Raw genomic sequence first — 27,426 nt, 5'->3', positions numbered from 1 at the left:
GCCCTCCCAGGAGGTTATTTCACAAGAGAAGGCAGCCTGTGGAGGAGGTTTTTGTGGCTGGGGATCAAAGTCCCTGGCAGCCGCCCAGATTCCCAGTATTTAGCTGTTGCACAGCCCGGTCTGCAGCCGGGTTTGTGTGCCAGGCCGCGGCAGGAGGCGGCAGGGAGGGGGAGGGCTTGGCTATCCCAGAGGTGGCATGCAGGGGTCAGCCCTCTTGCCTCTCCCCAGGAAACAGGGAAATGGGGGTCAAGCCCCATGGCCACCCGTGGGAAGGGCGGGTGGGAGGTAGGGATGCTTGGGAAAGGGGCTGACGGTGAACAGGAGTCCCAGTCTTTAACAGTCACAGGGAAGCAGCTTTTCTTTGTCCAGCAATGGAGGCGTTGTGTCCGGGTCCTGCAGCATCCCAGCTAGTGGGAGCAAGCTGGACCTTCCCTGTCCTATTTGCCAATACCAGCCTCACTCCAGGCAATAATCCTGCTTTTTCCATCCTGCTTCATATCTGTCAGTCGTGGGCTGTCTCCTGGTCCCCAGTGCTCACGAGGTCTCAGCTGAATAAGCACATTTTTCACTTTCTTTGTGGCTGCAGACCTTGTGGAACTCTGGGAGGAGGCAGGCAGGGACACAAGGAAGACGTCAACTGACTTTTACAGCTTTGATTAGTTAAGAGCATATATTTACATAGTGAATAACCTGGAGGGTCACATTTTAGGACACTGATGTATTTCCCCCTCCCAGGCAAACAGCGTGCTTATCCCCGCCGGCTCTGTGGGGTGGGACGCAGAGCTCGGTTCCCTTGCCAGCCCCACTCCCAGTGCAGACAAGGAAAGCAGTAACACCACCCACCCCACCTTGCCAGGGCTAATGTTCCTGGTTTCTCTTTTGCCAGTCACAGGGAGGCTTTTCCCAGGGCTGGTCTTGCAGGGGTGTAGTCGGTGCTCCCTGCCTTGTCTCAGTTGGTTTTCCATTTCATCCGGCCATGTTTCCATAACCAGCTATTTGGGGGGGTGGGGGGTGAGGGGAGGGGTGTCAGCTGTCACCTCACAGTGACTGTAAGTGGCAGCAAAGGGCTGGGTGTCACCTGCCATTCCCATCACAAGCCAGGGCTGAGAGAGCACGGATTGCCCTCACTATCGTGCCCACGTCGCTGCCAGACACTGTCAGCAGACACTGGGCTGGCAAGAAACCAGGCTGGACTTGCCACAAAAAGGGGTAGAGAGCTGTCAGGTTTGGGGCCAGGAGCTGTTCCTGCTGTATTATTATTGGCAGCCCCTGTTATAAGGAAAAACAACAAAATTAAGAATAGATGTAAAGAGCTACGTGGTTTTTTCTTTGTTCAGCTGAGCTGTCAAGAATAAATCACTGGGTATTTTTGCAAACGCTTGGCGAGGCTGGGGAAATCTGCTGGGAGCCGGACAGCTCAGGTCAGGGCTGTCCTGCCAAGAGATGATTACAGCCCGTCCTGGGGACAGAGGAGCGGGGAACGGGGCCAAGAGGTGTCTCAAGTCCAGGAGTAAGATTACAGGCTGCGGGGTCAGCAAAACCCTCCCATGCTCTGGGCGGCACCTGAACCCTTTCCAGAAAGGAAACCACCCCGAGCACTGCTGCGCCTGGCAAAGGGCCTTTGGTGGGGGGCAGGGGGCCTTCAGCAGCCCTGCCACGAGGTGGCAGATGCTCAGGGGTGAGTTGATCAGTCAATACGTGGCATTTCTGCCCAGCATTAAGATTAAGGGGCTCGACTTGTGCCATCACACATGTCTTGGGGGTGGCAGGGTGCTCCCCAGACCCGCACCGAGCTGTGTCCCACTGCTCTGGGGTTGGATGCTTAGGAGTGGAACCCCCTGCTTCCAACCCCCTTCCTGGAGAGGCAAGGTGAACATCCTGGCAGATTGTGACCTCCCTGTCAAAGCACAGATTACATTTGTAATGTGCCTGTCTTAAAAAAATAACTCACTAGAGTAGGTTAAATATCCAGCTCAGCACACTGCCTGTTGTCTGTTGGAGCAATTAATCTATAACAAAACAAGCTGCACATTTCTAGAGCATGGCCTGTTAGGTCTTTTTTAGCATCCATGTGTTTTTTCCAAGGGAAGGGGCTTGCACACACCCCATTTGCAAAGTACAGCTGCTCTGTCAAGGAATTGGTGCCAGCCTGAGCTTCGTTCAGCCCAGGGCCCAGCTCTGCCATCTCTGCACCCCTGCCACACTTTCACCTTCCCTTAAAATCAATCCCACAGAGCAACAAGGCCACAGGGAGCAACAGCAGAGCCAAACCAGAGCCACTCAGATCTCATACCAAAGGGACACAGTTGGAGGTGGTGGCAGAGTGCTGAGGAATGGGGAGCAGGGGGACAATCCTCAGCTCTCCATCTGTGCCCATCTAGTAAGTCCAGCATCCAGTGCTGACCACAGGGAGACTGCCCTGGATGAATGGCAACAATCTTCACTTCTCTGTCCAGTGTCTGAAGGGATACTGTATTTGTATTTGTGTATTTGTGTAGCTCAGCTTCATGTAAATGTGGGGAAAAGAGAGGAAAATGGGGAAAAAAGTGGGGAGGAGAGGTAACTACCGGTTACTGATACTGCTGCTGGTGGCCAGGGCAGATCTCACTGACCCGTGATGTGAGGGCTGGAGATCCTCGCACAGCCTGGCTGCTGCCCTCGCCTCTTGGACACAATTCAAGTGTGGGCCCTGCTGCCTGGCTTGCAGGAGATGAGCTTGGTTTTCAGAGCTGACGTGCAGAAACCAGAGAAGTTTCCATGAAGCCCTTCACACTGACAGTGTTGGGTGAAGCCCTGGCTCTTGTTACAACTCCTGGGGTTTTGCAGTGGCAAAACCATGGTGTGTTAATGCTCACAAACAGACACCAGAACAACAGCTTGTGTGGGCAGAGGGATAGGATGTTCCATCTTGAACCAGCTCAGCTCCCTCCTAGGCACCAGCACCAGTCCTGCCCTCAGGAAGGAATTATGTCCCAGCCAGCACAGTCAGGCCATGGTATTGCTGGACATGAGCAGCTCACAAAGCCAGTAACTTCTCCTGGCTGTCAGGTTTTGTCTGATTGTGGCACAGCAGAAAGGAAGAGCCAAGGAGAAGAGAGGAAAGGGGAAAAAAAGGAAAAAAGAGAAAAAGAAAATAGAGAGAAGAGGAGAAAAAAAGGACAAAGAGAAAAAACAAAAGATGCAAAGGAAAGCAATGTCAAGGGGCAGCACTGCTGCATGATCAGGAAAAGGCTGGAAAAAGTCTTGGGGGGCTCCCATCCCCTGAGAAGGACAGCTGGGCATGCTGCCCATGTCCCATTGCTGCAGCTGCATCTCCCATTATGCTCATTGCACCAAAATAAGTTTTCCTTTCCAGGAGCCTGAGCATTGAGCAGGCCCAGCACAGTGCTCAGCAGTGCATGTCCCTGCACTGGGGCTGGCTTCCAGCAGGAGCTCCCAACTCCATCGCCTGCTGCTCTGGGTAATGCCTGGCAGCCAGGGAGCTGTGCCCAGGCACTGCTGGTCACAGGCAAAGCAACCCCTGGGCTCTGTCAGCTGGACACAGCTCCAACACCTCACCTGTGTGTGCAGGCTGTGTCCCACCTCGTCATTCTTTTGCATCCGTAGTGCAAATGGGAAAAGCAAAGATTGCAAACACTCCCCCCACCCTCTGGCATAGCTGCAAATGTTTCATCATGCAAAAGTCTGTGTGATGGTCACTGCTGTACTGATTTGACTGGCCCTGGGGGCTGGGTGTCTGCTCGCCAGGCCAGCTGCTGGATTTCGGGGAAACCAAGGGGTGAGGCAGGTATCTTTAATGCAGGTTTGTGGCCTGATGTGACCAGACACAGAGCAGCAGACCAGGACCATGAGTGCTTGGCCACCACCCTGTGCTGTGCTGGGCAGGAGCAAAAGCCCTTGAGCAGGAGAACCTGCTGCTGCCAAGATGAGACGTGAGTGAGACATCCACACCCAGAGTCCCGAGTGGCAAAATGAGTCACTGCCCTGTGCTGACAGCATCGAGCGCCAGGACACGCTGGCTCCACGCCCCCGTGGGTCTGCTCAGTACAGGATGGGCGGCTGAGCAAGGTGGGGACTCTTCTCTTGGCCACACTGCTCAGGATTTCAGCCAGCAGGACCCATGCTGTGGGGTGAATTATGATGCCAGCCCCATGTCTGCCCTGCTCACTTAGCCTTTGGATAACAAAGTGCTTTCTGGAGCACAGAAAGCACTGCCCACCACCCTGAGCTCCCCACTCCCTGTCTGCCCCCTGGCACCCTCTTCCAGCTTGGCAAGGACACTGAGCTGCATGGCACAGCCCTACGGACCAGGAACCACCAAGGCAAATCCCCAGGTGGGGCTCAGCCTCAGCATCCCCTCCATGAGCAGTCAAGACACTGCTGAGCATCAGGACAGGCCCCCACCGACCCCACAGCGTCCTCCAGCCAAGCCCCATGGGAGCTGCGTCTCTCCAGCCAGGGCCTCAGTGTCTAAATATCACCGTGGGCCGCAGGGAGCCTCTAGAGCTCCGGTGGCAGGAGGAGATTTAGCAGCCCATTGCCTCGGTAACACCCCCTGCTCGAGCTCGGCGTGCCCGAGGATGCTGCAGCACTTTGTGAGCAATGGGTTTGCATTTGCACGGTGCCTTTTGCCAGAGGGATCTCTGTTAATGCTGCAAATGTCACATACTTGTGTGGAGGCTACACACATCAGTCACATCCCCCACCTCCACAACACATCAGGTCCTCTGAGACAGAATCACCCGGGGAATGGTGGAGAGGAGGCAGATGCAACTACCCCAGCTGGGGTTTAGTCAATACCTGGGCAAAACCTCAGCTCTTGTGAAGCTGCCCAGAAAGTTTTGACTGTCACACATCTTCAGGACATTCCCTTCTGGTCTGGAACTAATCAGACAGGACAAGGTATTGCATTTGTCTCCAGAACAGCAGAGATTACTCTTAAATCTTCAGGAATTACCAAATTTGAGTTGACGTTGGGATGTATTTCTATGCAGATGAGCCTTTGGTAAGTCGAGCACTCACAGGTAAGGTGCAGCCAGGTCTTGGCATTAACCACTATCACAGATCTGTCTCACAAAATACATGGGCAGCTATTCCTGTCAGACAAACGTGACAATCAGTCCCCTGACCCAGTAAATGCTGTGACCAAGAGGGGTTTCTAATAAAGGCCTGGGGATCACAGCCTGTACAGTACGGACAGCTTTGCTGGATTAGAAACCTGATTAATGGCCTCAGGGGAGATTAGAAATTGCTATTTTGAGAGGGGGTTTTCATAGCAGGCTCTGTGTAATCACCAGCGCCAGCAGGACAGCCTTATCCTGGTGGTTTTCTGGGGGAGCTGACACTTCTGGGAGCCCCGGGAGGCCAGGCCAGGGAGAAGCATTTGTCTCTGCTAATAGCTGTGTTTATGTTTGCTGCAGAGCTCATCGCTGGCTGACCACAGCAATTACATGGGGGAGGCATATTTACATGTTTTAACTCTGAAACACTGAGCAAACAAGGCAAGATAATCATTAACTTTGGGAACTGTTAACCTTCAGCGTGAGTTTTGGCCAGTAAAGGAGAGATCTGCCAGAGCAAGGTCTCTATTTTAGTAAACATTGAAAGAATGATGTGAGAAAGCTTTTGGTTTTGTATATTATGAGTAGGTAATTAAAGGGCATTAATTTGTGTCTCCAGCCTCGATGCTGTGAGAAACTTTTCGTTACAGAAGAGGGGGATAAAGGCCTGAAAAAAGCACTGCTTGTCTTCATCAGCTTGGGAACAGGAAGAGCAGGGACGGTAAAGCACAGCATTGCAGGGAGGCTATGGGTCTGCAGTTCATACATGCTCTTTTGCTGTTGATTATCATGCCAAAGAAATTGTATTTAGACCCAAAACTTGCTACAGGAGCTTAATCAGTAAAGCAGCAATAGTTTAGGAGCAAAGAGCAGCGCCTTGTCCTCTGCCCTTGAGGTTCAGGGGCTGGCCATGCTGGCTCCCAGCTCAGGGCAGCACACCCAGCAGGCAGGGTGGGAGCACAGTGGCTCCCTCGGGTTGGTTCGGCACTAGATCAAACATGAAATATCTGTCTCAATAACAAATCGTTATTGCTGCCCCTTGGGTAGCACAATCTGTGGGGGAAAGAAGAGGAACAACAAAAAAGCAAAATTCTGCAGACTTTGGACTGTTATGAGTATCATAAAAATGTGGGGAATTGAGGAAGGAGGAAGATAAAAGAGGAAGAAAGGAAAGGAAGATAATTTAAGTGGACAAGCAGAAGCAGATTTTCAGTCTTATCAGTTATAGTTCATAAGAAAGTGGAGCATGCCAGCCAGTCAATAGTGCTTGTTTGACCACCAGTGGGAAACAGATGATGAATTCATCTCTAAGGAGATTAAGGCCAGAAACAGGCTCTGGCCCCAAGGAGCAGCTGCTGGGAGCCGTGGGTTGCCAGCCCAGCCTGGCCTCGGGCAGTGCACAGGAGGCTCCGCTCGCTGCCCAGCACAGGCTGTTCGGGCAGGGGCACATCCCTCTCTGCAGGGCCACAAAAAGCAGTGCCATTTGCCATTTAACACAAGGCATGGAGAGGGATGGTTTTGGGAGAGGCCTGAAGTGTCACAAAATGTCACGTTTTCCCACGGATTTGCACTTGTGCTTGTTCTGCAGGGCAGGCTGTCAGAGCCGTACGGATCCAGCTCTTTCCTGGGCAGAGCCACCCTCACTGCACTCAGCAGCTGGTCCTCACCTCCTGTCCCAGTGCCCCACATACCTTTCACACACGGGCCTTATGGCACTCAGCACGTGCCCCTCTTAAGTGGTTGCACAGTGTTCAGCAGTTCCAGTTTAACCGAATAAAGGTTTGCTGTGATAACATCAGCAGGTTTTCCCTGTGCATGGCAGAGAATCTATTAATATTTGTTTAGGAAATATATTTGTTTAGGAAAGCCCCCCCCAGTCCTCAAAAGCACGCGCTTTACAGCTTCAACCCAGCCCCCAGATGTAGCAATTTCCCCAGGGCCCAATTGCAAAACAAGCTGTTCTGGCCCTTGGCAGCCCTGCTCTCTGTCACAAGATTCTGGACTTCTAGTGGGCTTTTAAAGAAAGTTTTGGAAAAAGTTTGTTTGCACAGGCAGTGCAAGAGCTCCTGCAGTTGGGGTTGGTTTTTTTCCTTTTAGTGTTACACCTCTGTGGGAGTGGTTTTATATGATCCCATATAGAAACATTTTGAATAATCCTTTCTGCAGAATAAAGCTTATGATTTCACCTTTAAATGGACAAATACCCCACAATTCAAACACAGTTATTAGTGCCACTCAACTAACACCTAAAAAAATCCCAAAACTTTTACCGTAATCAGGCAGTTTAATCCACTGGAGTTTTAACTCTACAATATTTGGAACATAAGAAAAACATTTCAGACACTCAATACAGCATTGCTGCTCTGTCATCAGCTCTGGGTCCCAAACTGAGAGGTGTTGTTCATGTTGTAAACTACTTTAACTTCTGTCAGGTGTAAAAGAAAGGTGTAAAAGATGATCATAGCTAATCACGTCAAAAATGTACTGAAAATTAAATAACATTCACAACCCTTCCTACAGGTACAGGGTGAGCCATGATATTCCATGCCAGAATGGACTTTGCATACATGTACATGTTTTAATGTCAGAATGCAAACTCCATTTTGAATAAAGGGCTAGTTTGGCCCTGCCAAAAACTAGAAATCACTGGAGTCTATTTGGGCAAGAAAGAAAGTTAATGCTTACTATTCAAATACAGAAATCAGACCATGAAAAATCTACTAATTAATTTATTAAACACTGAAAAACCTGTATTGTTGCTTTCTAGAATGATCTTCACTAAGTAAAATCTTCAGGCAATCAGGTTAGCATAGACTAAACTGCTACCAGGATCACAGAGCACCTCAGCTCAAATCTTATTCAGCAATACTCCAGAAGTGAATGAGCCAAACCCTGAGAACAGCTCAGCCTCTGCTAGAGGAGAAACAGTTAATGCTCATCAGTGCCATGGCTCAGCAGAGCTGCTTCACAGCCAGGAACTACTTTGTCCAGCCTCAGTTAATCCACAGCTGCTGTGCCTGCTGGAGGTGAGTGCCAGCAGCAGCACAGGTGCTCCCTCCCTGCTCGGACCCATCTGGGGCAGAGCCAAGGGCAGGGAGCAGAGGAAGAGACAAAAGTGGAAAGAATCTCACATGGGCAGTGACCCAGCTGGAGTCCTGTGCAGAGGATAAGCTCAGCTCTAGCTGTGGCTGTTTTCCAGTTCAGGCTACCTGGACTCTGGCAGTACAGACCTGCTGTCCCCAGTCAGAGCTGCAGCACTTGGGGCATGGGGGAGAACCCCAAACTACACTGCCCAGTTACTGAAATTTTACAGGGACAAAAAGGCATCTCATAGAAGATTCTCAAGCTTTAGATGAGGCATCTGCCCATCCTTGTCTATCTGGAAGTCAGATATCCTGGTGTTTTCCAGCTGGTAAGACAGAACACTGGAGTTCACATTGCCAAAATTGTTCTGGTAACCCAGCTGCTGACAGTTGGTGTTTTTGTAGTCCCTCTGATACACTAAAATGTAATGGGATGTTACTATGAACATCTCAAATCCCAAAGGTACTTCTTATTTGGATCTTTATTACTTCAATTACATCCTCTCAAAACATAGGTTTTTGTACAAGGAAGACCATACACCACATAAAATGCTATTTTATCCCTAGGGTTTGAGTTTTTTTTCAGATCTGCAAAGATCCTTATTTCATGCCCCTAAGACAGCACTTGAATAAGGGTGGCTGGCTATCTTCCATTTTCTCAAGATGGAAATACTATGTGTGATTTGCATTTATCTCTTTGTGAGATGAAATGATGGATTATTGAAGACGGCGCATAAGTGTGCACTGAATGACTTCATTCTGAGCCTCAGGCAGTCCAGAGGGATCACATCACTGACAAGACCAATAACCTGGTCAGAGAAGCTACAGGAGCTCCTCCCAGCCAAAGCAGAATGAACAGAGGGAGTGCTCAGAGTGCTCCTCGGGTCTGCAGCTGATCCAACTGACACAACAAAAAGCACACCCACACTGCAGTTCCTCTCAGCATTCATTTCAGGGCTTGTCCAGACTGACTCTAACTATGCAGAGGTCCCACAAAAAAATTGGCTTAAAATAGGCAAAAGCCCTAAGAATAGCAACACAAATTTCTGTGTTTTGGAAAGATTTCTGAAAGGAAAAACCCCAAATGGTTTGTGGCAGTCCTAAAACCACATAAAAATCAGATTCAACCCATTTATAGGTTTTTAAGAGCAACTAAGAGCACTGTCTTCTCTCTCTGGCCATACCAGAAGATAAAGCCTGAGAACTCAATTAGCAAGAAAAGATAGCACAGAACCAACAGGTAACCCAACAAAACAATTGAAAGCTTTTATTGTGATACCTTGAATAGATACAGTATAGTGAAACAACAAATGATGTACAGTATTGCAAGGACAAAACAGCAACACAGCCATGTCACCTGTAAAAGAAAGCGTTTTTAAAGAGTTTAAGAAACAATGAGGCACAACTCAACTGCCATTTATGACTCATGCTTTAGACCTTAAACCACTTGTAACAGTCCTTTTAAAAGAAACCTCTGAAGCATCTGTTCCTTTTCCAGTAAGTGTTTATACTGCTGGTTGGCTTAACATGAGTCTCAGTGAAGTCCAATGAAGTGTCCAAGAAGTTTAACAATAATTTGACAGCTTCTTCCTCTCATGGCCAATATCCAAGGCTGGAGATGAGTGAAGTTTGGTCTGTGAGTCTGGAGGTCACTGCTGCTGCAATCTGGCTGCTGAGATGAGCGGGCAGGAGGAGCCCTACGAGCGGCTTGGAGGGAAGTGCATGGCCAGCAAGCCTGGCCCCCAGCCTTGGGGACACCAGCAGGAAATACAGATGGCCTTCGCTTATGGGTCCAGTGGGGACTCGGTCAGAACCTCTGAGGCCAGTTTTTTACTCAAAGAAACGTCACAACCCATACTCCTCTCCTCTCCCAAGGACTGCAAGCACAAAGGCACACCACCCACACTGGTCACTCTGCTGGGCCTTGCTACTGGGACGTTAAGATGGAGCCATAACAATCTTCCTTCACACAGTTTGCCATTGTACAGCTTACAACCAACAAGGGAAATTCAGATCCTGGCCCTTTTAACTGGCAGATAAAATTAAGATTACCAGGCCACTAAAAGCATACAGCAGGAGTGGTTAGGCTGAGCAATCCCTCACCAAATTCTGCAGCTGATTTCACAGCAAGTTTGCAATGTGACAGGATTTTTATACATGGCAGCACTGCCTTTTAGTAATCAAAAAAGTACTTAAAGTAACCGGCCAAAGAAAAACTCTAGGGTTTGGAGGCAGACTCAGTCCTGGAAAACCATTGTTACAACCATTATTTTGGACCTAGACAGAGAATGTGTGGTCAGATTACTAAAGTCACACCAAATTATGATTAATTACTTTAGGACAGGCATGGCGCTTTAGAGGTTCAGTGAAAAAATCTTTCAATACATGTACATTTTTGCTAGCAAATTCCTATGCATCCCAATGAACATTTCTTCTAAGCCAGCTCATAGTCAGTTCATTTGGTCCAAGAAAGAGCCAGCAAGAAACAAAGGTTCACAAAAGCTTTTTGTTACAATTTATAAAAAACAAAATACAAAATAAATGTTAAGACCAAAAATAACCAGTACAAGTAACAAAAGTGCTCAAGTTGGAGGGGAAGTAAACTTGCCCAGAGCAAACACATACAAACTTTAAATATAATCTTTAATATATTACAAAAATTGGTTAGAGGGAAAATGCTTTAGTAAAATTTTTTTTCAAGTAAGTTTATTTTTCTTTCAAATGACTGCTGGAGGGTTCAGTGACCAGACTGACCCCTTCACATCAGCCAGCAGTCATTGCTATCTGGATTCAACTTTCACCAAAACCAATAACAAGAATTTTCTGTATCTTTATGAGGGGAGAAAATAACCATTGATGCTGCCAAACAACATGGGAAGAAAATTCACATATTCCCTCAAAAGAATAAGCCTCAAGAATTGTTACATGGCAGCATAAAATAGTGATTCTGGACTACTTCTACTCTTTACTCCTTCTAAGTATCCACTTTTATTAAAAGACCAAAAAGAATATTGCTTTGTTTGGTTCTCTTAAAAGCCATAAACATCACATATAGGTCATTAACTCTTTATGCCAGTAGTCTGAAGCTCTATGTGCCAAGCACTTGAAGTCCCAACCTTTGGCATCAAAGTTAATTAAGGTTTTGGTGAAAATGTCCAGTTTGAAATATAAATAATGCACTGAAGAAAGAGGTTGAATTTCTACGAATAAGACTGTGTTGCAGACAGCATTAGCTTACTAACAAGAGCTAGCCAAACCCCCAATTTTGGAGAGAAAAATCTTTAATACTTTACATATTTTCTTTAATTTCAACTCTCTCTGGAAAAGCAGCCATTACTTTTGCCTTCAGTCCAGTGTACTGCTTCAGCAAGTCTGCAGCCAGGAAATAAGAAAAGCCCAAAGCTACACAAACCTCACACAAGCTGCTCACAAGTATCAACACTGCAACAGGACTTGGAAGCCAACACAAACTTTTTGCTGATAGAAGTTTTAATGCCTTCCTTGTTGGCAACATACATTGCAATGGTGGAAAACAAAATCCCAAGAATTCCAGGTCAAAAAGAGCACGAGACAGGCAACATCCAAGCCCATCTTGCACCAATGGCATTGTTAAAAATGAGACCTGATGTGAACACGAAGCAGCAATGTGCAAGCCACAAAATCCAGGTTGAATGTAACTGTACCACCTCAGGCCTCTGGACTGAAACCCAACAGCTTGAACTACTTCCCTAATTCTTACATTTTTAATTCATGGGTATCAATCATGACAACAACTGGCAGGCAGGTTAGCCAGCCTGCATCACAGAGAATGTGTACACCTGGGAGAATGCTCCTCTCACTCCTCCCCACAAAAACACTGGAAAGCTGGTTTTAAAGATTTGTATTGCCCCTACCCATTGGCGTAATTTTTCATGTCTGACAATTTCTAAAGTGCAGCAGAGTTCAGAAAGCCTATGAGAGATTCCCAAAAACAGAACAGCAGCAGCAGCACCTGTGATTAATTTCACAGGTGCCATATTAAAATTGTTATTGAGAGAAAGGGATTTCATATTGCAAGGCTTCTGTATTGTTCGGTTATAGGACTTATGTAGTGTTAAAGGGTTTTTTTTCCAAACAGTTTGTCCTCAAGCAGTAAAAAGATTTAACATACAAAAAGTCTGTAGAGACTATTTAATTTGAAAATCAAGTTAGCAAATTTATGTCGAGCGTTTCTTTCACAGTTGCTCAGTTTGCATACACAGATACCAACAGCTCATATTGTGCATATACTTTCCAGAAGTTTCTCTCATTAACTGATTCCATTAAAGAAACAGCATGAGAACAAAAGAGAAGGTGAGTTTCATATAAATTTTTATTATAAAAAGATACTTGGGGATGATTTAGCCAGCAAACCGGGAAACCCTTTCCCCACCCCCAAATTTTAAAAACTATCTTACTATTTTATTTTATGAAAAAACAAGTCAAACTTCCCTTGCCTCTCATTACTCTTCCTTTTCCTACAGGTACTATATTAATTTTCATGTCATAGGCTCTGGCCATTTCTCACAAAAATAAATATTTTTGTTCAAATGTAGCAGAAGCAGAAGACTTCAACAAGTTTCCTTGACATCAACCTCTTTGTCCAGTGCATTAGGACTATTCAGTTACATGGAACCAGCCATAAAACTTTACTGATGCACAAGTCCCTGTTACTGGCAAAGGTACAGTACCAAAACTTTGTTTTTTCCTAATATACCAACTAATTTTTTTTTTTCAAAATAGAAGATGCATATATTTTTCTGTCTTTTTAATCTTGCAAGCTATAGTTTTATAAATTTTTTATCCAGCAAACTCCTTAGGGAATATGTTGGTCTTAAAGGAACATATTCTATAGCATTATTGATTTAAAATCTTTCCATGTTATTTCATTAAGATACCAAGCCTCTGGCATAACTTTTCCTAACAACTTGAGACCTGCTAACTTCAGTCAGTGCAATTGTAATCTTTTTGAAGTGAGCACTGTACCTTTAACCAATTCACCTACAAGATGTACATAGGTTGTGGTACACTCAATTTGAAAAAAGAAATTAATAACTACAATACTGCATCCTCTTCACTGCCAAACACATCAGAAATTGCTACATATAAAAAAGCACCCCATCCCATACATTCTTTCAGACTGCTCAGGGACAGAACTTCTACAGGACTGGAGTGTAGGTGTTTAGGCAAGAAGCATGCACAGCAGAAGTAGCATTAAAGGCATAGGTCAGAGAGAGATGCTAACCAGTAAAATCTGTTTTCAATTAGTGAACTGTTTCTCTAGTCTGAGAGAGTTTAGAAAAAGGTCATTCAAAATGTTCCAAAACAACTGTTCACACAATAATACACGTACAAAAAGAGGGAACTTACACAAGGAGAAAAGGCAAACATGGCCTGAAATAGCCACTTACACTACACTACTCATTTGTGAGGTTTCAGAGTTCAGTGATATTCTCAGGGCCACTCTAGCCAAGCTCTTCCTTTACTTTGCATTAGTCTTTGTAAAGCCTGTTCCACAGAATATAGTCCAAACAGAAGGAAAAAGGTTGTGGTTCACTCCCAGCCATTGTCTTTTATCATGTGGGCAAGTTCAATGATAAATTTTCCTTCTTTGTATTTCTGACTGCTCTCAAAAGCATGTTCCTGGAAAGGAAAAAAATAAAAAATCAAGACAACACTGAATTAAGTTCAGGAAATTAAGTGTTTTAAATATCAAACTTACAATAAAAATACAAACCAGGAGCCATTACAGTTAACAACCCATATTGGTTATACCAAGTAAGGGGAAGGAGGGGAAAAAAGAGAGGTTGAAAAGCACTGAGAAGGAAACAGAAGCAAACTTCTCCTAAATGGAATCAGCAGATCTACTGCACAGATCTTGCTGTAGAACTGATCATGTTCTCTCTCTGCTTGGGGAATTTTAATGCTTTTAAAAGTGAAGGTTAGGAAATGGAATGTTATACATGTTATTTATTTATTCCCAGAAGTAATGAAAATAGGGAATGCAAACCTCTTCAAAAGCTCTTCTTTCTATTCATTATGACAGGAAATGCATTAGGAAAACTTCTAAGATCTGAAAGTACACTGAATCAGTGAGAATCCTACCCAGAATCTAAGATTTTCAAAACCTCAAACTTGCAACACAGCTGCAAGTGCACAGGTAAATTTTCAAACAACAGAATTGAGTCCACACTATTTGTAAAGAGAGTAACATGCTCAGTACTGTTTATTGTAATTCATATTTTTACTGTATCACCAACTTTTGCAGTCCATGACACTACAGACTCACTTTGACAATTTCTCCCACCTGGTTTTGTGCACATGTGCTTGAGAGTCTTGCAAAAAGATTATCAAATATAGAAATCTTAAGACAGCTGTAATAGCACATATAGCTCATGCTTGATTTGCAGTCCAGAATAAAATTATTATCTGCTGCAACATTTCTGCAGATGCAAGGAAGCAAGGCTACATTAGAGCTTGATGTACACAAAAGCACCAGAGCTAACTCACATAAACCATCAGCAAAGGTGCTACTCAATGGCTACTCAAACATCTGTGCTTCAACATGCAAATATTTATTGAGGATTTAAGTATATTACTTACATATTTCCATCCAAGAGTGGTTTTACAGTTTTCACAATAGATATCTGCTACAGCATGTAAACCTGTCAGAAGAACTCTCTCCTCTGCTGGACCACAGCCCACATTTACCCTAAAAAAAGGAAGAAATTATGTTAACAGATGAGTGTGTTTCTTTTCTTACTGTTCCCCAGCTTTTTTCTGCAGACAAAAAGTAGTTTAAAAAATGCCTAAGTTATTCAATGCTGCAAAAGTAACTTCCTCTGTTACACTGAGCAGAAGGACAGAAAGAAAAAAGGGGTTTGTTTCTTGTTTTTAAGTGGCTGTGGTGTCACTGTTGGTGATACCCACTTACTGCCAGCAACAAAGATAAGCTAAATAGTTAAACTTCCAGAGAACAGAACACTACACAGTAACTGGACACTTCTACAGTTTCAGGCTTTACTTCAAAAACTATTTGAGACCTCTCTAATGGAAGTCTGTACCAGTGAATCAGCACCAACAGCTGAATTTAGAACCAGCTCCAAAATAGCAGCAAGAAAAAAGCCTCATAAATATTTCTTTGCTACTGATCAGCAGACTAAGCTCTGATGAACAAACAGCAATTTCAAAACAAAACATCTCTTGAAGTACTGCATCAAGCCAGTTTTTCCACAAATGAGTCTATGCAGAAAACATCAGGCAAGACTAAACCAAGTTTTTAGACACTTTTAAATATGAGCAAAAATTTTGCCATTTTTGCTGCTGTAGTACCAGATTCATCCTATTGGAATTATAGCAGAAATCCCAAGTCACCACAGAAGGACTACATATTAAAAGAATTTCAAGGATCTGCAATCAAATCCTTTGCAGTTACAGTTCCATTATCCTGGTCAAAAATAGACCAGGACACTCAACTGTATCTTTTTCAAAATGCTGCAACACAAAAAACTGCTGAAAAATTAAGACAAAAATGCAATCCTGCATGTAAAAAACCTTAAAATACACCCATTAACAAATGCAAAGAGCCTCCTATCAAGGGAAGGACGTGCCTAAGATTGCAAATATTAGCCTTGATAAGATCACAGAGACCTCTTGCCTCTAGCACATTTGCAATATTCAAGGTCATTAAAGATGTACCAAGTTTACTGAAACATTAACCTGTAAATGTATCCAACTGTCAGGCTGGGAAATTCTTTAGACCACAGCAGAGTTGTCTAAAGAAAATTTACAGTCACTCAATATCTTGTGACTTCTGGAGTATCTCAGAATGGCAGCTCCTCTCAGACAGCTACCATTACACGGACAAAAGGAATTTCACATTAACACACTCCCCTAATCCTTCAGCTCTTAGCAGAATTACTTAAAACAGAAGATAAACTAGTATATGTGCAAAGGAATGCTTCAGAACCAGCCCAGGAGCGCTTTAATTACTATTGCTGGTGAGTACAGTGCAAAGTGCAGCTGTGTGAATTCCAACTGTTTTCCCTTTGGGAAGCACGAAGTTACACTCTGCAGGTGCTGTGCAGAACCATAACCACATACTTACACAGAATTGAAGAGGTAGGCTCGTCCCTGGCTTCCCTGGAAGGACTGCATTAAAAAAAAAAAAAAGAAAAAAGAAAAAGAAATTGTACATGTTAAAAACACAAGTGCCACCAAAGAAAAAAATAGTTCCAGACAGGTAAGTAAACATATAATGATAACACAGATATAAACTATTTCAGGTTAATTACTTTATACTAGTTCTTTATAGGAAAGTCTGGTCAAACAAGTTTTCATCTACATTGGATTTTTCATAATGATTTTATTTTACTTTGTCAAGTGTTATTGCTCAAAATTCAACATCCATAATGCAAGCAAAACATAGTTTTTTCCTACCCCTCTGCATGATACCAATACTCATTTTCCTAGACATCCTTCATGCTAATTGAAATAATCTGCTTTTAACTCAAAGGGAATTACTCCCATCTCCTCTGTCTTGCCCTGCTGCAGCCAAAAGATTATTTCAATTTCATTGCATCATTTGATATAAGAGCAGTGAAATTCTGGACCAAGCATAAAACCAGCATACTGTACTCAGGAAATGCATCTGATCAGTTTAAAATTCACAGATAAGCTCAGCTTCATTTCAGTAAGACAACTGTTACCATTAAAAGCCTGACCACAGGCACATGCTTTCCAATCTCTCACATTCCTGATAAATGATGGACAAACGATGGCACTCAGACTTTCTTGGCTGGTTCCAAATTAATGTTTTAGTTCAGAGCAGTAGCTCAGTTTTGAATTAAAACCCTTAATCAGCCACACTTACTGAGGGCTGGTTTGGCTTGTGGAGCAGTTTCAGTGCCTGGGAACTGCACCCTTGGTCCTTCTGAACCAACTGAACCAGCAGTTCTTCCATGCATTAAAATGTTAATGCAGACACAGAGCTGAAGCTGTGCTCAGGATGTGAGCTGCACACATCCTGGGAGCACTTGTGAGCAAACAGAGCCAGGCACAGGTAAAACACTCCAAACGTGTGTCAGACACACCACTGCTTTCATCTGGCTCCTTCTGCAGTGAATGACTTGGTAATTTAGACACAGCCATTCTTTCCTCTCCAAACAGGATCACCCTGGAACTGAGTTTTCCTTTCTTCTCCCTTCCATACTGAACTCCATTTAAAAAAAAATCTATAAACTGTCTTAATTTCTTTTTTCTTTGAGCCTTTCCATTCTCTAACCTACTTTCAAAGAAAATTAACTACTTTATCCATGATGCAAAGAAAGTACAATTGTTTTTAAGAATCCCTGTGGTTCTAGTGTTGAATATCACAGACCAACTTTTCAGAAGCCTGCATTAGATCAACATGGAAGGTTTTTGGAAGGAAAATATCAACCTGAATACTTTAGCATGGTTTTAGTAATACCAAGCATGAAATCATAGGCAGAAGGTCCTTCCTGCAATGGATTCTTCTCCTGACATGTATTTAGTTATACAATTACAAGTCATTTGACACTAAAATAGGTATTTTGCCACTCTACTAACTAGCAACACAACAGCAGTAACTGTTGTCTTTTTATTACTCAGAATAGTGTGCAAAAAAATCCCCCCACCTTGTAAAAGGAAAATGCATATAAATTAACCCTTTCCGATCAACACTAACCAGATTATACTGCAATAGAGAATGTTTAAAGAAATCCCTGGACTACTCCAGGTACCAAGTGCCAGAGTAGTTACATACAGCCCATATACACTTGTAAAATCTCTAACATGAAAAATTCTACCTAACAGCTAATAGCACTAATATTTTATTATTTTAGCAACCATGTAAAAGAAGTATTGAGAGAACGTATTACTGTTCACCACAAATACTTGAAGGGAGGTTGTAGCAAGGTGGGGTCAGTCTCCTCTCCCACCTCACAAGTGACAAGGTCAGAGGAAATGGCCTCAGGTCGCAGCAGGGGAGGTTTAGGTTGGGTACCAGGAAGCATTTCTTCACCAAAAGGGTTGTCAAGCATTGGAACAGACTACCCAGGACAGTGGTGAAGTCACCATAGACACAGCACTTGGCACTTGGGGACACGGTTTAGTGGTAGACTTGTCTCTCTTGGGTTTGTGGTTGGACTTCATGACCTTACAGGTCTTTTCCAACCTCAGTGATTCTAAGGAGGTTCTACCTTTAGCAAAGACAAAAGAAAAAGCACTGTCTCCACCAGCCAGAACTACAAGTCTTGTTTTTCACCAGGCAAGGAAAACCAGATAGGCTGTGCAGGACAGTGAAAGCTGAAACTTCAGGCAGGACTGACCCTGAAAAGAGGAGACTTAGCTGAGAGCAGAGTCTGAACAGCTCTGGCAGAAAGCAATTTATCCTTACAGCTGCCTCTAAAACAAACAAACACAAACCCCACCACTAGTTCAGTTCTCCTGAGATACTTAAACACACATGACAAAACTGGCAGAGCAGTGCAGACCTACACTCTGCAGCTCCTGCAGAATAACCAGGACTCTCTAGACTAGAGCCAGTAACAAACAGAGAGATTGCTTACTGCAGGTGAAAACAAACTCTCTTCAGATATGGACTCTTAAAAAATTCCCATTAATAAATGAGTAACTAGGCTGGGTAAACAACACATTAATCTAGAGAAAACTACAGATGTGCAAATGCAAAATTTAAGAAAAAGTAAAGAAAACACTTCCAAAATCCTCTTATTCAGTAAGAAGTAAATGTAAAACTAGAACTTCCTTGTTTCATATACCTGAATTTATTAAAAAGAACTTCCAAAGCCATGATGACCATGATATTTAGTTAAACTACTGTAAAAAGTCTTAAAATTAAAAAAGTTGCAGCCATTTCCCCTTGCTTTAAAAATTCCATGTTGCAAATTAGAATTCACAAATTCTTTTTCAAACAGCACCAAGAAATACTCTCCATTATCATGTGCTAGCTTCTCTATTTATATGTAATTACACACACCAATCACATATAAATTAATGTGGTCAGTTGAGTTTTTTTGTCTGGTCCTATATAACAATTTTTAAACGACTTATATGCCATACCTGAAGTTCCCCAGCAGGCTGGGGAAGAAAAAAAAGACTCCAGAAAAAAACAAGAGTCAGGAGATCTTCTGAATGATCTTATGCAATTATTTCTGCCAAGTTTATGTTTAGTCTTGACTTAGTATCACCTAACAAAAGCTCTCCTTTGACCCTGCATTTTTCAAAATTAAGCAGAGGGCAGTAACAGGATGCCAGGAATAGCACAAAAAGCAGCTATTCCCCTCTCTTGTTTCATAAGCTGAAAAAAAATTCAAGCCAAATGAAATACAAACCACCGGTTGGAAAGCACTGCTGTAGCTGTTTTTCTTTTCCTAATATATTTTTAAAGATGACTTGACTTTTCTTGCACCCTTTGCTTTGTTGCCCTAGATATACTGTACTCTCCTAGGCTTATTTTCCCTCAGAAATGGCCATTTACCTTCTAATTTTTAGGTTTATCAAGGTACAGTGGAGGGAGAAACAACACAGAATCTTTTCCTGTGACACATTTTAGAAAGAAAATATGTTCACAAACATCTCACTGTGGAAAGCTCCTCCATTCCAGCCTTGCTTCCCATTCCCAGAGTATGACTGATGCATTTGATACCATCTTTTCTTACCTGCACTGGTGTTTAGAGGCTGAGGATTGTATTTACATGCCACAGAACATTTGTTTCCTTGCCCAGCTGCAAAGAGCAAGTTCCTCCATGTTTACATCACTCAGGTAACTCAACAGGAACCTGCAGCAACTTGTGTACCTGCATTCTGGAACACAGAACGTGGGTCCAGGCAGCTCAGACTTTAAAACCAGTGCCCAACCACATCATGTGTGTTCCACTGGGCACTGAATGGTGTGCAGCCCAGCCATGCACAACTCCTATGCACTGACTGCAGTAAAAGCACTGCAAGGACATCCAGTTTAAATTCCCATGCCTTTGAATTATCATTATCAATCTCTTGTCAGCACTTGGCATTCAGTTTCTTATTCACATGAACAGCTGATTTTTTTTTCCCCCAAAACTGTATTCAAACACCACAAAAAGGTATACATCTGTCATGGATGCATTATCTTAATGGTGTAAGAAAGATTTATTATCAGAGTTCTACTTTCTGATGCATCCTACTACTAGAAATGGAAAGAGGACAACTCAGTTTGGTGCTTGAGCTGCTTGCTAAGCTTGTAACTTGCCTATAAACAGAATATTTTGCATAACCAGAAAAAAATTAATACTGAACATTTGTTTTTACCAGGACTACGTTTCTCACACTCTGCATTGTATGATGCAGGTATACTGATATGAATTTTAAGGGACTGACAGGTTGAACACCTTGTGTGTCAACTCCTCCAAGAAAATGAAAAAAAGTACTTTGAATGGCAGTGTCAAGGACTAACAGGCACAACTGTTCAAACCAGTCTCCAGACAAACCACTTTTCAGTAGAATAAACATCACCTATGCAAACACAAACTTTAACTGTGCAACATTTGTTCAGCACTCCCAAGATCACAAGCACTATACACAAATCAAAACTAAAGCAGAACATTCCATTCAAACTGAGCCTTAAATATGTCGTACCCAGTAGAGAGGAATTAGAAGAAGGTGGCAAGTGTGACCAACTCTCATCAATAATGACTCACAGCAACCAGGATTTTCACTTAGAAGCTGGACAATTTATCAGTTCCACTAATATCTGCAGTTGAACTTTAAACTTGCTATTAGGCTGCTTTTTCATGGTCCTCAATTAATAACACTGTATTGATTGATGAGTTAAATCATTCCTCAGAAAATCTGTATCTTTGACCAGCTACCCATTAATACAAAGGGATGTGTAAGTTCTATCATGTTTTCTTGTTTCAGCACAGCTGAAAGTATCCAGAACATCTAATAGTATCAGCAACAATGTCCAACTGTGCTTACAAACTGCAGTGAAGTCACCTGCAGAACCTCTGTCACTGCTACATGATGTAGTAAAGAAGCTTTATACGTGTTTCACTTGCACACACATGCAGAATTAGGTATGATCTGTGCTTGTAAGTTAAACCCACCCTAACCTCTAACAGCAGGAGTAGCTGTTTTACCCAGGAGGAAAGGAAATATCAGTCAAGCAGAACATGTATTTACTGCCCTGAGGCACAGCTGAAGGCATGGGTGGGGGAAGGGATGCTACTGAAAAGCTCATGGCATCAGTTATTCCCCAGAGATGGGATTCGATTGCATGGCTAGAGATCATGCTCTGCAGCAAATATCCAGGGGAGCTGCCATCTTAGCATGGACTGGGGGCAAGGCAGGCCTTGTTCTGAGCAAGCCCAGGGGCATTGCCACTGTCTGCAAGCTACTGCAAACACAGAAATAAAATAGTAAAGCAGGAAAATCAAAGAAGTCCATAGGTTTTCATCTGGTTTAATTTCCTTTCATCTGCTGGAGTTCCCTTTACAAGCTAAGATAGATCAAGCTGAATCAGTTCTCTGGACAAATAAGCAAATTTGGGAAACACAGAAAATTGTACTTGTGAGGGGCAGCATTCTTAAAGTAAACCACAAACACAAGTGCTCTAATGTGTGAAATTATCTCCTCAGCAAAATGCATCAGAGAGTGTACAGATATCCTCTCATTTCAAGACTTGCAACATAAATTCAGAAAACTGAATTCAACATAAAGTAGAGACAAAAAAATTATCAGAGGAAAACCCCCACATTTGTTCCACTTGGTGTTTCCCTCACATCCAACTCCTAAATAATGCAGACCACCAGAGACGCTGCTGCCCAGCTGCTTCCGAGGCAACTTCTAGAAGACTCCATGATAAATACTAGTTTATTTTTAAAGTTTATTTCCATTCAAGTATTTATTGAATTTGATAAAGCAAGTTACAAAGTTCAGTATGTAGAGAATAGCCTTAAAAAATTCTGCCCAAAAAACGGCATGCCTGCAAACCTGGCAAATGATATTTCCCCAAAGTGAAGACTTTGTTATGCAGGACGAGTTATCTTGACCTATGCAGCTTCTTGAATGGATTTCAGAAATAATTATGTCAAAATACACAGAGTAGAACACTTCCCTTGCACTTTCCAACTCCTTTAAGCCTTCAAATATACTCTTGGATTTTTTCCAAAGATTGCTTTTCTTTCAAAAACTAGGTTCTTCCCCCAGAAGAAAAAATGAACCCAAAAACCTAGAGCCTCTTGGAAAAAAAAATTATCACCAGAATATTTATGAAATTAGTGAGGGAACAAAAACAGCCATCAAACATACATAAAACAGGCCCATCTATCTTTCTAAATACTCATTATATCATAAGCAAAGGAGGATTACAAATTGAACCAAGCTAAGCACAGCATATTTACTTAAAGACAATAAACCCTTTAAAAAATTCCTCTTGATCTCATCAGTTAAACAGTGGAGGACAAAACCACAGATTGCTAAAGAAGGCTAAAAATGTTTTAGCATCTATTTAGGCTTAAGACTCTTCCTTCTCATCAATATTAGAAGAGCAATCATACTGAATGCCTTGGAGAACTGAACTGAACCATCGAGACCATTCTTTCACTCACAAGCTGCAGGATTTCCCTTGCAGTCAATAACACTTACATATATATATGTATATATATATATATACACCTTTGTGCAGAACTCATTCTTGAAAATATTGACACATCTAGTCTTGTCTGTGACTTCACATGACTTTTTTCCCCTCTGGTCAGATATGCTTGGCAATGAATGAGACAGAAGGAAGTGACAGTATTTATACAGACATCCATACAAAGTAATCCAAATTCTCTCCATTCCCAGAATTAAGGCACACTGTAAGATGCTCCAACAGTCTTTCAAGCAGGTCAACCTTGAGTAGCAAAACATTATCCTTTGTAGTATATTCAATAGATTCCAAGATTCTATGAAGTATTTGTATTTTTTTGTAATTTGTTGGATCATACCTGAATTTTTAAACTTTGGAACTTAGCAAGCACAAACTACTCTCAAGTGCTTTGGAACTTATGTTCTCCTATAAAATTAACTACTCTTAATAATCACTGCACATTTCCTAGTATTACATAACAAACCAAAAGAAAGCTCCTTCAATCAGGCCTTCCACAAAATTTTTTCCAGAATTGCTCCAAGAGCAGCACATATATAACATTTTATTTAGGCCACACAAGTGGCAACCTCCCCTATACTTCAAGAAGTCTTGTAGATGTTCTCTCAAAATTAAATTATGTTTGTTTGACCAAACATATTTGTTTGGTCACTTTTTATGTGCTGTTTCAATATCTTAAATCTACAAAGTATCAATTTTAAATTAACTAAGTGCTTCCTATACAGCATCAGCTTCTTGCCTTACTCTTCATTAAGAGCTGTGGTTATTTGCTCATAGTTTACTTCTCTTCTGTGCCTACAGTCATGGTAGGATATGATTCTAAAAATATTTGCCTCTTTAAAGAAATTTTAAAAAGCCATAGGTTCTTCCCCATCTTGTGAACATAGCCCAGTGTAGTAATGATTGGTTTATTCCTTCTCATAGTATTTTAAAAAACACTTTAACATCCTGACAGACTCTGAAGTCTTCACCAAAGAAGGAGAACATCCAGCACTCACAGACCTGCTGGCAACACAAATCAGTCCCTCTAAGGTGCACCTGACACCACCTCAACTTGCACTGACTCCAATTCAAAGTCACACACAGTTTGTCAGTTCTCTTACTGGGTATCCTTCAAACCAATGGTTACCCCAAGATAACCTGGGAGTTATAAATCCTTACGGTAACACACACGTGCATGTGTCCAGCTGTACAGAAAAATGTTTGTCATTATCTCTACTGCCAATGACCTCCCAGTCTGGGGCTCCTAATCTCAACCAGTCCTCTTCCACACCCTCCCCTTCCCCAAGCTCTGCCCCAGGTGCAGAAAACACAAGGTTATTACAGAGTGAAAACCTCTAGAAGTGTATGTTCTAACCACTAACATCATGTTGATTTCAATACTGAGCAACACAGCATCCTTTCACAGCTGCAGAGAAAACCAAACCCACAACTGAATTCACTTGAGCAGGTAACACATTTTTGTCCTGTCTCATTAATCTGTGTTCTTATTTCTAAGCCCTTGCCAAGACTCTTGGTTGCCATTTTATCACCAGCAAGGGCACAAGAAAAAGAGAGCTTTGTGATTCATTCCAGGGCAAGAAAGAGATCCTGCTGCTCAAACAGAACAGAAATAAAATGAAAAGGTGATTCGTGTATGCTGCCATCCTCGTCAGACAATTGGCATCAACAGTTCTCAAAAGCAGAACTGCAAATCTGTATTGAAGTCAGAGATTCTTAGGATCAGAATCAAAGGGATGATTGACAGAAATATGCAGCACTTTTTGCTTTTCCATGACAGACCAACATTTAAGAGAAACACCACTCTGTTCACAGTATAGCTTTATCTTTTAATCTTCAAGTCAAACACCACTACAGTGTCAGGTGTAATAAATTCTTATACCTCAAAGCACATTAGAAAGCCAGCTGGAGCTGCTTTAAATTAGAAGTGCACCATGCATTTTGTTTCTTTTTCCCTGACCACACATGAGGAAGAAAGAATCAGCATGTACCCAGAAAAGATGGGGTGAGGGACAGCCCCCAAAGGAAGCAGCTACAGCCAGGCATTAAGTAAATACTGTTTGTCTTTTATCTGCTGCAGAGAACCTGAGGCACTGTGTTCTGACATGAGATGGTACAGGAAGCATTTGGAGTGAAGTGAGAATCTACAACCAAAAATTGTATTTAGAGAATGTAACACAGAGCTTGGGCTTTGAACTAGGCCTTCAAGGTAAGGCAGTGGGAGGAAGTCAGGTTGAACAGTCTATCTTACTCCAATAAATCCAAACCAGCCCAGGAACCACACTGTTCTTTAACTTTAGATGGTACAGAACACTACAGGTTGGTTTATGTTTGTTTGGGATTTTTTTCCTGCATCTGAAAAGTTACAGTAACTAGGATTCTAGATATGTCAAAAAACCATCTCTCCCACTTACCCAAGTTCATTGCATATAATGTGCCTCAATGAAGGCACTTCAAGAGAAGTTCAGAAAAAAAATATCAAATTTTATTTGCACTCCCCATCCTCCCCAGGGCCAGCTGTACTTATTTTTAATGATCCAAGTCTATCTATTGCTTTGCAGTTGTTCCCATCAGAAGAACATCTCCCATGTTGGGATTATGTAAAGTTTCAGCCTAAGGAAGATGGGTTTTCCAAAGCTATGTCCCAAATACAAGTACAATAGATGACAAATGTTCTTTTTATTTTAAAAGCATACAAAAATATACCACACATTTAAATGCATTTCTCTTTTACCATACAGATTTAGACAATAAAATATGGTTAAGAAATCTTAAATCAACAAAATATGAATCAGCTGTCAAATAAGTATATGGTCAACCTGCAAGTACAAATGTTTTTGTAAAGTATCTTCATCAAAAATTAAGGAAGCCAGAAATCAAGCAAAATCCACCTTTAACACCTTTCCCAACACCATTAGAAACTATTTAAAAGTAATTCTTTGTATTTACTACAGATTTTTGAAGAGTCCTCAATGTTTTCTTTGAATTGAAAATTTGATTCTTAACATTTGAAATTATTTATGAAGCTCTAAAATGAACATGATTTGCTTAACATATTTGAAGTATTTTGCTGACCAAAGCTCCCGAGCCCTTGGAGAAAACTGGCTCATGTAGTGGCAGCTTAGCTGGCATGCAAAAATCTAAGTCCACAAAAAGAAGAGCTCCCTATTAACTATGTGCTTGGATTGCATTTTCTCAATGAATTAATACATGCTAAGAGACACAGGAAAAAAAAGAGTTTCTTTCTTCTTGTAAGTACCTACAACCTGAAGCTCAGGAAAGATTAACCTCTCCCAGGATTTTTTTTTGGCCCAGAACATGAAGTGAATAATGAAACCCTGAGTGCCTGTAATTTAGAATCCAGTGGTGCCAAAAAGGCCTCATACTCAAATTCTGAAATCATCATGGGAAAAAAAATTCAAGTAAAAAAAATTAAGTGGAAAACCCATTACTGCCTGATAGCCCTTGGATAAGCAAGCAGGTATGTTTTCTCCTCACCCACAGAAAACCTAAATTCAGAAGTAGCAGCATTGTCAAGCCCTCCCATCTCTTCAGCACAGAAGAGCAGCATCACCTGAGTGCTGCTGAACACACAAACAGGCAGGAGCAACAGACAGAACTTTTTTTTAGTGTCAAACCCTTTCGAACTAACTTTATTTGACAAAACAGTTATATAGAACATTTTGTATTAAAAAGTTTAAAAAGCAACTTAAGTGTTTTCTCCATGACAACAAAGAGTAATTTAATCAGGAGTTTGTTTGAAGCAAATAATAAACCAGTCTGTCAAGTATTTATCCCAAACTTCAAGCTTTCCTACGTATTTCATACGTTACGAGTCTTTGTTTCTTCTAGCAACAGGGAAGAAGGGCAGGCCTAGCCTGTTTCAAGGTTCCACCTATTCTCCAAGCTCAGACACTCCAACTACTTTGAACATCTCTGGCTAATCATATTCCTTAGGAGCTGGTGGACAGCAAAAGTGTGTTTACAAATTCCACAACACAAGTGGGACACCCTGGAAACAGACAGTTTTGTGACCTTCAGTCCAGAGTAAAAAAAAAAAATCTCTATCTGGAGTAACCATAACCTGAATAATTTCCCTACCCACAGATCCGTGCTTTCTTCTGACATTTTTCCTTAGCAGACTTTCCAGCTACAACAGCTCACACACAGTACCCACCTGACAGCAGCCACAGGCTGTTAACATGGGGAATATATTAGATCAACCTTGATGTCACATTCAGAAGTTTTCAGAATACATCCAGTTCTTTGTACACCACATGTATGACCCAAGAGTGAACCCAGGGAAGATACTTTGAAGTATGTATCAATTTGCATCCCTTATCTACTGGCAGTGGTGTCACAGTGACAACCATTTTGGTTAAGAAATAATTCATGAGGTCCCTAAAGAAACCACTTGCCTTGGAGATCAATTCATCGTGATTGGCGAGATGGGCTCTGCAGTGGATGCAGCTGTAGGTTCGGTGACAGTTTGGCAGGTAAGCCTGGAACGTTTTTGACTTTGTCATTTTTACCATCTCTGCTGGTGGCTCCTCACTCAGCTCAGGGCTGGCACTTGAAGAATTACAACTTTGCTGAA

The 27,426-nt window shown here is 42.4% G+C and overlaps 1 protein-coding gene and 2 long non-coding RNA genes across 4 annotated transcripts; 2 read left to right on the top strand and 1 right to left on the bottom strand.

Moving 5' to 3' along the window:
- The first annotated feature begins 1,005 nt into the window (after window positions 1-1,005).
- LOC135282858 (uncharacterized) lies at window positions 1,006-12,542 on the top strand. Its single transcript, XR_010348867.1, has 2 exons — window positions 1,006-5,005; window positions 7,828-12,542. It is a non-coding gene; the product is annotated as an uncharacterized LOC135282858 (long non-coding RNA).
- YPEL1 (yippee like 1) lies at window positions 9,385-27,383 on the bottom strand. Of its 2 annotated transcripts, none has more exons than XM_064393045.1 (4): window positions 27,248-27,383; window positions 16,269-16,312; window positions 14,765-14,873; window positions 9,385-13,804 (listed from the first exon to the last, which is right to left on the bottom strand). In XM_064393045.1, the coding sequence occupies exons 1-4, from the start codon at window positions 27,362-27,364 to the stop codon at window positions 13,715-13,717; spliced, it is 360 nt and encodes a 119-aa protein (XP_064249115.1). In that variant the 5' UTR covers window positions 27,365-27,383; the 3' UTR covers window positions 9,385-13,714. The 2 variants fall into 2 exon arrangements, with proteins under 2 accessions (XP_064249115.1, XP_064249116.1); XM_064393046.1 differs by lacking the exon at window positions 27,248-27,383 and adding an exon at window positions 17,034-17,138.
- LOC135282856 (uncharacterized) lies at window positions 14,206-27,426 on the top strand. The gene is made up of 2 exons (XR_010348866.1): window positions 14,206-14,321; window positions 21,098-27,426. It is a non-coding gene; the product is annotated as an uncharacterized LOC135282856 (long non-coding RNA).

This window comes from Passer domesticus, chromosome 17 (assembly GCF_036417665.1).
Source record: "Passer domesticus isolate bPasDom1 chromosome 17, bPasDom1.hap1, whole genome shotgun sequence".
In the NCBI taxonomy this organism is placed as follows: domain Eukaryota; kingdom Metazoa; phylum Chordata; class Aves; order Passeriformes; family Passeridae; genus Passer; species Passer domesticus.
Note: the sequence above shows the minus strand (reverse complement) of the source record. Positions and strands in the feature narration are given on the sequence as shown.

Bases quoted from the DNA above. Each gene is read 5' to 3' on its own strand.
- YPEL1 (XM_064393045.1), bottom strand. From the start codon at position 27,364: ATGGTAAAAATGACAAAGTCAAAAACGTTCCAGGCTTACCTGCCAAAC. The intron at 16,313-27,247 runs GCAAGTGGTTTC...TTTTTAATGCAG, and splicing joins ACGATGAATTGATCTCCAAG to TCCTTCCAGGGAAGCCAGGG. The intron at 14,874-16,268 runs GTAAGTATGTGG...TCCTTTTTTTAG, and splicing joins GCCTACCTCTTCAATTCTGT to GGTAAATGTGGGCTGTGGTC.